Below are 12955 nucleotides of genomic sequence, written 5' to 3' on the forward strand. Positions count from 1 at the left end.
ACGAAATACCAAAACACAAAGGGTCATTTGCAAAGCATTTTTGCAGTTATGTTTAGTCCGATGTTCCCAAAACTGATTTTAATGGCTGGATTACATCTGCCACTGTTTTGTCAATATAATATAATATGATATGAATATATATAATTCGAATATATTGTTATATAATATTCATACAGCTCTGGAAAAAGTTAAGAGACCACTTAAAAAATTCTCAGGTTATCTGGATTTACGATTTATAGTTATAAGTTTGAGGAAACAACTTTTTAAAATAAAGATGTTGTCATTTAGAGCGTGAAATGACAATTGGTTAAAAAAAACTAAAAAGACAGCATGTTTGCATTCATTTTTAGACAACACAATACCAATGTTTTAACTTTAGAAGAGTTAAGAAATTAATATTTGGTGGAAAAACCCTGATTCCCAAACCCAACAGATGAAAACATTTGTTATTTTGTGCAAAAAATTATTCCGAAGTGTGTTTTAAGACTAATCGTGGTTTGTGCATCTGTTTCAAAGACACAAACACACAGTAGAGCAAGCATTCCTGGGTTTATCAGCCGCTCTTGCGTCTCATTACCGCCGTGTTTACACTGCCTTTCTGTGCGATGCGGTAAACCAGGCCCGTGCCAAAAATTACATCTCTCTCCTAATAAATCTGAGGCAGTAAAAAGGCGTGTGGAACAGAGAAACAAGCGGTCGCTCTGTGGAGATGAAAGCACTTGATGGATGGCTGCTCTGGTTTATAGAGTCAAACTCCTGCTGTGTGAGAGATGCTAATGTGTTAAATGTTTCAGCTCCTCTCTCACACAATAGCTTTATTTGCTTCTGATCAGCTTAGGCCTCCAGTCAAACACTCCTCTAATTTCCCTGACTGACATGAATGCAGTTACACAATCGCAGCGATTACGCATCACTTTATTTCCACCTCCTGCTGAGTGAATTAATAAGACATTGTTCCTGTTTGTATGAGCTCCAGCACGGCCAGCCTTTTCATCTGTCAGCGTATACTGTACGGCTGCCAGCAATAAGAACAAACGCCCGTTCTGCTGCTCTTAATATTTTTGCAGCAGATAAAGATCGGCTTCCTCAGGACGCGTTTCTAAAAATACTCCACTTCTAACAAAGGCTAGATGTGATGCTGTGTTTCCTCAAGCTCACCGACACCATGTTCAGTTTGTGAGAGTCATCGCAACAAATCCACTCAAACGTTTGGTTTTCTTAAAGAAATTAATACTTTTATTCCGCAAGGACACATTAAATTGATCAAAAGTGATCCATAATAATAAAAAAAAGATAAAAAAAACAATTTTTTTTATGTTTTTATTTTTATTTTTTATTTAAAGAAGACATCAAAACCGATGCAGTATTTACTTTGAAATCATTTTCACTCAGAAATTGCATGCAAATTACACAAATAATTACAAAATTAAAAATATAATAATTAATAGTAACTTCTTGTTAAATTTAATACAATCATCTTTTACTTATATAATAAAAATTATATATAATAAATATAATATATATATATATATATATATATATATATATATATTACAGTTTATTAAAGTGTATAAATTATTGTTGTGTATTTTGAGCATTAGTCTTGTACTCTTTCATATGAAGGCTTGTTTCTGCCTTAAAATAAAATAGTACAGTAGAAATACCGGTAAGTGTATTTCTTCTAATGGCAACTTATTTATTTTTTTGTAATTGCATAGATGTTTCTCATAATTGTAACTTTATATGCCCAAAGCAAATTAATATGTCAGCTCTGTGACTTTTATATCTCACTTTGTGAACTTGTTCCACACAAATGTTCTTATTTTAAGCTTTATCTCACAGTTTTGTTTTTTCTCTTTGGTGGAAATAGGCAAATTAAAACTGTTTTTAGCAGTTAATCTGTGTGAACAACCAGCTGAGCTTCAACAATAAGAAAGCACTGGACTTCTCCTCGACGGTGATATTCTGGAAATGAAAACGACGACCACATCTGAAAGCATCTAAACTGAATCTCTCCAAATAAGCTTCGTGTGGACTCCAGACTGAAGATACGCAGCTGACTTGATCAGTTTCACAGACGGTCTGAAACGATCGAGCGTGATCTCTGTGTGTTTTCAGTCTCCCCACAAAAGAAATCTAATGAAATCATCAGGCTTTCAATCGAGCAGGCTGTGTTTAGAAGACCACCCTCCTTCCTCTTCCTGAACGCTTTCCTGAGCGTCATCACAAAGGCCTTGAGATCTCCTCCTGACACAACAGACGACTCGAGATGTGAAATGTTGCAGTGTTTTACGAGCTGTGATGATTCGACACGCCAAGATCTGCATTCTCTGATCGCTCTCGACATCACAACTCAGTTTGACCCGATAGAGCTTTTCCAAATAGAGCGTTTCTCTGAGCTTTGATCTCAGACTCTAGACATATTTGTGAACGTCTCTATAAGAAAAAAACCCTAAAACAGCTGCTGTCTGTTAGTAATTGGGCTTAATAAAAGTATGTGGATACTCTCCATGGCCTGCTTAAATACTATTATTATCTATCTATGCTTTCTTAACTGATGGACTGGTGATGTTTTTATCAGCTCTCATTCTGACGGCACCCATTCACTGCAGAGCATCCATTGATGCAATGCTACATTTCTACAAAGCTGAAACTCATGAGGATGAACGCATGTTCAGATCATTTTTGTATTTGGGTGAACTATTTCATTAGTATGAAACTGAGCACATGTTGGATGATGTCACGTGATGTCAGAAATCTAAAGAGTGGTTTTTAATCTTTTTTTAGTTGTTGTTGTTGTTGTTCTTATAGTTTTTCTGGTTTGCTCATTTTCTAGTTTGCCAATGTGATTCAGTGGTCAAGCAATCCACAACCTAATTACATTATTAATAATTTGTCAAGTCTTGGAGGATGTACTGTATTTCTCTTGGCAGACACACAGTCTGAATACCTGGAAGTGTCCCTGTAAACAGACGTCTTCCTGAAGAGATTCAGTGTGCTGTGAATCACGTGATGTTTGGTTTGCACTTTCCGCCGACAAAAAAGCTAGACCACAATAAAACGTTGCCAGATGTTTTGGTGAGTGTTCTGCATCAGGGCTTGTGAAATGAGCAGGATCTGGTGATATCTGTGTGTGGTTTGGGTCTCTGGACTGATGTGAATGAGGTGTTCATTCTGATGACGTGGACGGCTGTCCTCTGTGTGCCTCAGGATCCAATGAAAGACAGAATAACACCAAAACAATGCTGTTTCACATGCTTTTTGTTAATAAGAAGTCATTTGCTTTTATCTCGAGTGACTTTTGTGTTACAGTACACCTAAAACATGGTTCAATCAAATGCCATATATTTGTTTAAATATATATTACTTGTTACATCTTGCATCTACATTAGCTTTAGAAGTTTGGGGTTTTGAAAGACACCTCTTCTAACTGTATAAGATCATATAAACGATTATTTCTTCCATCAACCTGCCATTTAGAGACTTTTCACAATCCAGTAAACAGCCAATGGTTGACAGTTCACTACTTTCATGGTTCAAACCTGCAAGCTTTCGTTTACCATCCATCGCTTTAGTCACTGAAAACTTCATCTCCCGCTGTTCTGAACACCTCCTTGTGTTGTGTTTCTGCAGGTTCATCATGGGAGAGATCAATACGACAGCTGGGCTTTGAAAGGTAAGAGATTGTATTTTCTCTTTCTTCAGATTAGCGCTGGACTCGTCCGTGTCAATGTTGGCAACACCAAACACATTGTTCACTTTGAAGAGCGCGTGGTGTTTTGTTTGGAGGCTTTGGACCTGGATCAGATCCATCAAAACACAGCAAGAAATGTAATATAGAATAACAAAATAATGTATTTGAAAATAATATGGACGATAAAACATGATCAGGGCAGGTCCATCCGTTCCCCCTCACCTATTTTATGACAGAACAATGAAAGATATTGGCTGATATTTTTCATAGAAAAAAAAATAAATCTCTTGGTTTTGTCTTCCAACCACACTATTTGTTAAAATTTGTCCTTTAATGATGCAGTTTATCATCTAGATTAATAGTTTAGTTAAACTGCTATAGCCGTTTAGTAAAGTGAGTCCAAATGTTGACTGTTCTCTTGTGAAAAAGAAGTACACTTTAACATACTTTTAAAAAGAGGACTTATTATGGAAAGAACATACTTAAGTGCACTTTGAATATACTGTTTTTGGACACTAAATTGCATTATATTTTCAATTAAATAAAAATATATTATAGTTTAAATTTTTATTAAATGAAATAAGCTGTACTTTGACCCACTTAAGTAGAATGTTTTTACATATCCTTTCTTAATATATAACTATTGTCTTTGAAATATGGTTAGGTAAACTAAATATACTTTAATGTAATTTCTATAATTGAAACTTGTGTGCCATTACAGTAATTTGTAATTACACATTTGTAATAATTAAGTTGCAATTTATGACATTATATTAACTTATAATAATATACTTAACTTATTAAATTATGTCACGTTACGATCACGTAATATTGAAAAACACACTAGAGTTAAAGTCATAATCAAGTGTTTTACATGTGTTTTAGTATATCAAAGATAACACATCAAAGTGTACTTCTTTGAAGATGATACAAGATTAATCAAAATAGTAATTTCTTAAACTCTACTCAATTGTAATAATTCATAAAAGTGTCTCTCTTTAAGTGGACTTTTATTTTTTATTAAAATTACATTAACTGTAAGTGCACATTCAGTACAATTAAGTGCACTTCTTTTTCACTGGCAATGATTATAAACACTCACTTGTTGATATTTAAGTTCAATCATTTTTTATTATTATTATTATTCATATTTTTCCTCTATGTTAAAGTTCAAAGCCCAAAGGGTTTCTCAAATGAATGATTTCCCCCTAGACGCAGTGCATTCTGTGTGCAGACCCATTGACTGGTTGGCTCTGGACTGTGTGATTGATTTAGTCATTAGGATGCTGTGGGTGGCATCGTTTATACAAGTCCTTCTTTTCTGTTTCATCTTTCTTATCATGTTTATTAGTCTTCTTTGTGAGTGTCGGGTGTCTGTGGGCCGTTTCGGTCGCTCTCGCCCTCGATGGTGCCTCCGGTTAAAACACTGACGAATGCTAATCAGACAGCAGCGACTGCGCTCCAGAAAGAAGACACAATGACATCAGCAAGCGCGCAGACTCTGTGCAAAAGAATCAGCACCGTTTAATATAATCACATTGCTTTGCAATGCAACTAAATTTGATTATTTTCTTTTCCCACTGTATGTAAACTGTTCAGCATTGTTAGCAGTGTTTTAATTTACAGTAATTTAACTTCAAAGCTAGTGTGTTGCAAGGTCGTTTAGTATATTAAGTGATTGCATAGCTGATAGTTAAAGAAGCACTCACATATACATGTGCACATGCTCATGTGTGGTTACCTAGCAGACTGGTGAATACTTGGCCTGATTTACAAACAGCTTGTCTTGCCATTACTGCATTAGTGCTTTAGAACGCAAATGAAAGCATTTACATTTCATTGGTCCAATTGGCAGAGGCCAGATCATCCGAAACGCTTTGGAGAAGAGCTTCTGAACACCGAGTCTGCTCACAACAGCTGGAAGCAGTTACAACACGCATGTTAGTCGTGATCTGAGTGATGTTAGTGACAGACAGCTCTAATTTACCTGACTGTAGAGGAAGAGCAGTGTCTGGAAGTCTAGCACAAACCATATGTGCTGTGATGATGTGCCCAGAGCTGGGTTACATGATAATACAGCTGCGACGACGGCATTCGAATCGCACTAATGTGTGTAGGCAATTGCTTTAACAATGCAATTGATGCAACCACATAAGAACACACTAAAACTGCATAGCAGTGCCTTGGCACCCATCTACAACACCCTATCGTTTTGTCACTGCAGGTTTTTACACAGATAAGCAACACTCACATTTGCTTAAGAGCTCCAGATATTTAAATCCTGGGAACCTCCAAAAGAACATCTTCAACTGGGCTCCCATAGAATATACTAATAAAATAAAATGTTGGAACATAATGAATATGAGCAATGTGTATTTAATACAGAGCGGTATGTAGAGCATGCTACTTTAAAGGCTCATGTTGGCTCTGAGCATAAGGAAAGGGAAATACATATTTCAGAGCTCTAATCAGATTCATGTGCACTCAAACTTTGTTGGCTTTGTCATATCAACATTTCATTTCTTCCACTAAACTCCGTGGAGTATTGTCTTAACTTTATCAGTTTCCTTCGATTTTAAATTAGAAGTTTACATGCAGGTTTCCCAACCCAAACAAGGTTTTGTTTAGTCTAGCGTTTGATTTCTAAGAAACACTCATAAATTACATTTGCAACAATGGTTTACATCTTCTCAATGTCTGATCTTTTCCATATTTACCAATATAGATTAATGCTCATGAGGCGTTCTCTGATATACCATATCTGACCACGCTTCCCACATAACTTCCTCGGGTAATTTGTCATTAATTTGGCCAACGAGTCGTAAAATGTGCGAGCTCATGTCAAAATAATCCTTTGTGTGTTTTCTATTTAAATTGGACTTACACAGCATAAATCAGATCTGTTTTTCTTGAATCTGCAATTAAACCTGACCATTAAAACACAAGGGAGATTGAAACAGGCGCTTCATTATGAGCAACGCTACATGAAGCCTGAATCGCTCCACTGTGCCGCATGTTGCTCTTGGAGAGAAGAAACCCAAACCATCTTTGGATGCCTCCCTCCCAGCATGCACTGCTCTGGGCTTGGGCTCACTGTTATTTTCTGTACAAATAATTAGGATGTAATTAGGTTGGCTTGAGAAAGCTGATTTAGTATTTAAGCTGCGGCTGCTTCTTCTTCTTCTAATTTGGACTGAATCTCCTTTTAGAGTTTTCAAACTACAACCACCAAACTCGGGTCAGACCATTAGACTGGTCAGACTTGGGTTGCTATATCTTTTCTAGCTGATCGGACTTACAGTTTTTGTTAAAGGGGTCATATGATGCGATTAAACTTTTTCCTTTTTCTTTTTGAGGGTTACAAGATCTTGGTGCATAAAGAAATTCTGTAAAGTTGCAAAGACTCAAACCCAAAGAGATATTCTTTATAAAAGTTAAGAGTCAACCACGCCCTCCTAAAACTGCTCGTTCTAACACACCCCCACATCTCTACATCACTGTGTGGGAGGATTTGCATAGCACCGCCCAAATGTTCACGCAAAGAAAGAAGGCATTCCCAAACTACACTGTAAAAAATTGTGCCGTTTAAGAACAGTAATTTTCTGGCAGCAGGGGTGCCAGTAAAGTACTGTTAATTTACAGCTCTCAATCATTAATTTACCGTTCTTATTTTTTTTTTTACAGTATTTTACCGTAAATTCTACCATGGAAATTAACTCCACTCCCACTGCTTCAAACAGTTCGAGTTTTTAAAACTAGCATTCCTACGATGTTATTGCTGTGAACTTACTTCATTTGAGTCCACTGAGAAGGAATGTTTCTTAATATAAAACTGCAAACACTTAATGTGTTGTAGTAAAATAACTAAATACATTACTTTTACTCAAATCACTGCAGCTCATTGTCAGCTATAGCACACATGTATGTGCTGAAATACTCAATGCAGAGATCACCACTGCATCAGCGGCTCCACATTTACTGTCTTTATATAAAGCAACAGAAGATCAGTGTTTGTGTCTCATCATTGACTGAAGCACAGGCTCTATCTTCAGCACAATGGTGAACAACAAAACTACATTAAACTAACAGATCTCTCTTGTGCAAACACATATTACAGTTGAGTTCAGTATTTACTTTCTTTATCGGTGTATGACTTTGCATAACTTTTTTTCTATGGATGTTCACAAATATTTTAGTCAAATTAACTTTTTTTCATTTGGTAAATCTGACTTTTACGTTTTACAGTATATTACAGCTTTTTCCTTGACTTAACGGCAACCATTTATGCAACCATTTATTTACGGCAACAAACTGTAGAAAAACAGTTATTTACTGGCAGCAGGGGTGTTAATTACAGTTTATTACTGTTAAATAATGTTTCATGCTGTTTTTTCTTCATCTTAGATTTTTAACCCTTTAAAGCCCACAACAAAATCCTCAGTTTTGAATGAACACTTATAATGTGTGCACACTACAGAGTGTTAGAGTAACACTGAATCAGTGAAGTTAATGAGATAATTCTGTGATTAATTGATGATTGAGCATTAGTGATGAACACATGCTATTAACAAACAGAATCACTGAAGGAAAGAGAAACACAAGAACTACAACTGACTTCAGCCACAACCTTAGATGAAATCAACTGAAATAAAAGAATTCATCAAATATCTCAAGATCTGATTTAACAACTCCTAAAACAGCTTCACCAGATTCACATTACTAACCAAACTGACTTTATTTCTGTCAGATGTCTACAGAAGATCTTATTGAGAGTTACAGAGGTTTAGGTGTTTTTTCATTACCATGATGGAGATCAGTGTTTACTTTAGTTGGGCTCTTGAACCGTGACTTTTGTTCAACACTAAGGTTTTTTTTTGTTTTTTTTTACATGCTGTAACAATGTGTCTTTGGAACTTGTTATAGCAAAAAAGTCTGGTATTGTTGTTTATAGGTTAAGAAGAACAAACATTCACTTATTTCTGATCCAATCCCATGTCCCTTCTCTTATTGAATGTTGATACTACAGCAAAAGAAGAACACTGCTGAGCCATAAGTTATGAAAGACTGTTAAGAAAATATCACTCATTAAAAAAAATAGCTTTGTTGTAATTTAGACAGACACATCAAGAATCAGCGTATGAATCACAACAATGGTGGCAATCCAGAAAATAAATAAACAGTTAAGTTCTGAACATCACAAAACATGCTACTTAAACTTAAGACAAAAGCAAAAATATAAGCACATAAGAATTCAAGAAAATAAGTGGACAAATCAGGGGCATAATTTATTCATGCCGCAATGCATGCTGGGAGTCATGGATGAGTTTTATCCTGTGCTGGTACCCAGCATGCATTGCATCATGAACCTTTTGATTGTCACCATTGTTGAGATTCATATGCTGATTGTTGATGTCTCTCTTTGAGTGTTGCTGACACTGAAGCTCAAAATGTATCAAGCCAACCTGCTCTTATATCCCTATGTTCTGGTTATCACATTGCGGTTCAGTCTTATGAAATTAAAGAAAATACATTTTGAAATACACTCATATCTCAACACCAAATTATTCTAGCAGCACTTTAAGTCAGTCTAGTAGATCATTGCTGTAAAACACAGCCATAATCACTTGACCGCCCATGTAAAAATTACTACAACAGATGTATCATGAAGACACAAAAAGAGGAATCAAACAAAACTTAAAGTTCAAAATTCAAGGATCAGGAGCCCAACTAAAGCAAACACTGATCTCCACAATGGTAACGTCAAACGAAACAGTAAAACATCATCATCTAAATCTCTGTAATCCTCAATAAGATCTTTTGATCCCTGATCTGACAGAAATAAAGTCAGTCTGGTTACTGTCAACATTTGGCCGTTTTTTTAAAGCGATTTTTAACAGTGTATAGGGGGCGCAGCAAGGCTGAGGGATAGTAAGGGCCCTATGACAATTTTTGCAATTTTAATTGTTCTGTATTGCTTTTTTTCTGTTTAAATTTTTTCTCAACTCCTTTTTAATAGTTAAATTAAATTTTATTATTTAAAAAGCATTAAAAACATGTTTTTTCTGGTAATCAAATGAAGACATCAAATGAAAAATCATTTATCAAATGAAATCATGTATCTTTTAATTATTGAAAATAAAGCAAACTTTATTTTTTGGCAAACAAAGGGGATTTACTATTAAAATTAATACATGAAAGAAATGTTGTCTGATTAATCCTTAAAAAAATAATGTTTGTTTTATTTTAGTAATAGTAGTAGTGGTAGTAGGCTGTGTACATTCTACTGAAAAATAGTACTGAAAAATAACTGCAATTACATTTACAGTTCCGTGTATGTGATATGAAGCTAGTTTTACTCAAATAAAATGGTAAAATGCTCATGAAGAGACTCTCAGGTGCGCTTCTGTGTGTAGTAGACCAAGAAGTATTCATATTTAAATTTACTTTTGCGGCTTTATATTTACAGATACATATCGGGATTCGATTTAAGTGTAATTACCTACTTTTGATTTATCAATTAAAATTATGACAAATTCTGTGGCATTATGCATTAAACTGATTTCTGTTTTCATGACTGGATAAAAACTACACTGCGTTATATTCCCGCTTATCATGCGTCCACTTGCATGATGTGAACATAAAATATCTTACATACCACCACTGGTGAAAGGACAAGTGTAAAGCAAATATATTTTAATGGTCTGGGCGAGGATAGCGTGACGTTTTCGAGACCAGTCAGATCTCGCGAGACACATTGGATCTCTCAAGATCCCGTGCCACGAGATCTCGTCACACCCCTAGTTAGCAACATAAAACGAGTTAGCATCATGTTAATCGGGTAAGAAAAGTACCAGCAACATGCTAATCATGTTAGAAATATGCTAGCAAACATGCTAATAATGTTAAAAACTTGTGAGGCAAAATCGCGTTGAAACATTCTAACAACATGCTAATTCATGCTAACCACATACTACAACATATTAACAAAATGCTAATCAGGCTAGAAACATGTTATAAACGTGTTACCCATGTTAAAACATGCTAGCAATATGCTTAAACAAACTAGCACCATGTTCAATCCTGCTAGCAGCATGTTATATAATGTTAGCACCATAAAATATGTTAGCATCATGTTAGAAACATGCTAGCAACATGCAAATCATGTTAACAACATGCTAACAGTGTTAACAACATGCTAGCAACATGCAAATCATGTGAACAACGTGCTAATAATTTTACAAACAAATGGTAATTGTGTTAGAACATCTTTCCAATCTATCTTTCTAAACTTTCAACCTTCAAGCTTTTATAGCTGCTTCAAACTTTCAGGCTATGCTTTTTCAAGCCAACCTCTACGTTTGCTCACAAACTTTACTCATCTTGTTGCTGTTCATGAGGTTTAGGGATCTTCATTTGGAAGCAGGTTATCAGAGGAGGCCACTGTATCAGTCATGTTGACTAACCTCGCTCGGCTTTATTAGCCAACAACAAGTCATTTATAGGAACAACCTAGCATGATTCAGTGGAGAATGATTCATGGCTTCCACTCCACTTTCAGCCCTTTCCAAGCTGTTCTGTCCACATGGAATTAGCTTCTTCTGTCGCTCTGCAAACAGAAAGGTTCAGTGATTCAGCCTCACTGCCTCCATTGTGTTTGAAATGGGACAAAACAATCTTCAACTGAACTGATCTGAACTAAAGCTTTCCGGGTGGTGCTCTGTTAACTGCATGTTTGTGGGTTATTGTCCTGATTAGGAAAGACACCAGGAGAAAATCAAGCAAGTTATCCCTTTTTTAGAAATATTATCTGATGTATATTATCTGATGTTTTGTTGCTTTTTATTTTTTAGTTGCACTACCATTCAAAGTTGTGGGTTGGTAAGGTATTTTTAATGTTTCTGAAAGAAGTCTCTTCTGCTCACCAAAGCTGCATTTATTTGAGCAAAAATACAGTTAAAGCAGCAATATTTCTGAAATATTTGTACAATTTAAAAGAAATGTTTTCTAAGTGAATATCTGTTAAACTGGAATGTATTTCTGTGATCAGAGCTTTAATTATTCTAACCTAGAAGATGCTCTGAAAAAAACTCTAAAGGTCTAAGATCTTGAGAAATTAAGATAAATCACAGCCTTGGAAACTGAAGACTGAATGACTCAAACAAATGACACTTACAAATTACATTTTTATGAGTAATAAACATTTAGTTTTGGTTTCCTAAATGTATAAAATCCAAAATGAATAGGTCATAACTAAGTGAAAAATAATATTCAAATTCTCACTCTTTCTAAATTATTCTCTCTCTCTCTCTCTCTCTCTCTCTCTATATATATATATATATATATATATATATATATATATTATAAGAAGGATCAAGGACCTATTGTATATCAGCCTGACATGCGGACATCTACATCATGTGTGTGTGTGTTTTCTGATTGTCTGAAGTGACAGAGAACTATCTCTGTGAATACTGTAACCGTTCTGTATCCCAGCCTGCATCACAGAAGGCCTTGTTGTAGCACATAGCCGTCCTACACTGCTGGAAAATAAGTCTTTTGTGAGCTTGATGACAGATGTTTCCCATTACGGATCTTACTGAGAGATGAGATTGGATTACTCAACAAGCAGATGGCCTGCTGGACCTTTGAAATGTGTTTAGTTTAGTTAATTAAGCACAATACACTGAAGATCCTCAACTAAAGACTCATCACAACGCTCCCGATATCTGTCATTTAAAATATTTTCTATTCCTGCAAAACAGATTATGACGTTTAAAATGCAGACATCATGGTGTTTCTATATGGGTCAATCCATATTTTAGGGTACATTTCATGCCCAATTTTTTCTAACAATTTTATCAGGAAAAGTAAGTAATCTGAATATATGTGTGTGTGTGTGTGTGTGTGTGTGTGTGTGTGTGTGTGTGTGTGTGTGTGTGTGTGCCTGGAGCACAAAACCAGTCTATATTGTGTATAATTGTAGCAATAGCCAAAAATACATTGTTTTTTTTTATGCCAAAAATCATTAGGATATTAAGTAAAGATCATGTTCCATGAATATATTTTGTACATTTGCTATCATAAATATATTAAAACTTCATTTTTGATTATTAATATGCATAGCTAAGAACTTCATTTTGACAACTTTAAAGGTAATTTTCTCAATATTTTTCAAATAGTTGCATCTCGGGCAAATATTGTCCTCCGAACAAACAACACATCAATGGAAAACTTATTTATCCAGCTTCCAGAATTGACCCT

General features: G+C 35.3%; 1 protein-coding gene and 1 long non-coding RNA gene across 5 annotated transcripts in view; one reads left to right on the top strand and one right to left on the bottom strand.

Moving 5' to 3' along the window:
• LOC132124045 (piezo-type mechanosensitive ion channel component 2) overlaps positions 1-12955 on the top strand; it is a 141585-nt gene that overhangs the window by 46619 nt on the left and 82011 nt on the right. For all 4 annotated transcript variants that reach the window (XM_059534798.1, XM_059534800.1, XM_059534799.1 and 1 more), the window contains exon 4: positions 3634-3676. In XM_059534798.1, the coding sequence (XP_059390781.1) occupies positions 3634-3676 (43 nt within the window). The remainder of the gene's footprint in view (positions 1-3633; positions 3677-12955) is intronic.
• LOC132124049 (uncharacterized) overlaps positions 1-12955 on the bottom strand; it is a 62056-nt gene that overhangs the window by 6496 nt on the left and 42605 nt on the right. The gene's annotated exons all lie outside the window — the stretch shown is intronic.

The sequence above is a fragment of the Carassius carassius genome, chromosome 42 (genome assembly GCF_963082965.1).
Source record: "Carassius carassius chromosome 42, fCarCar2.1, whole genome shotgun sequence".
NCBI classification, from domain to species: Eukaryota; Metazoa; Chordata; class Actinopteri; order Cypriniformes; family Cyprinidae; genus Carassius; species Carassius carassius.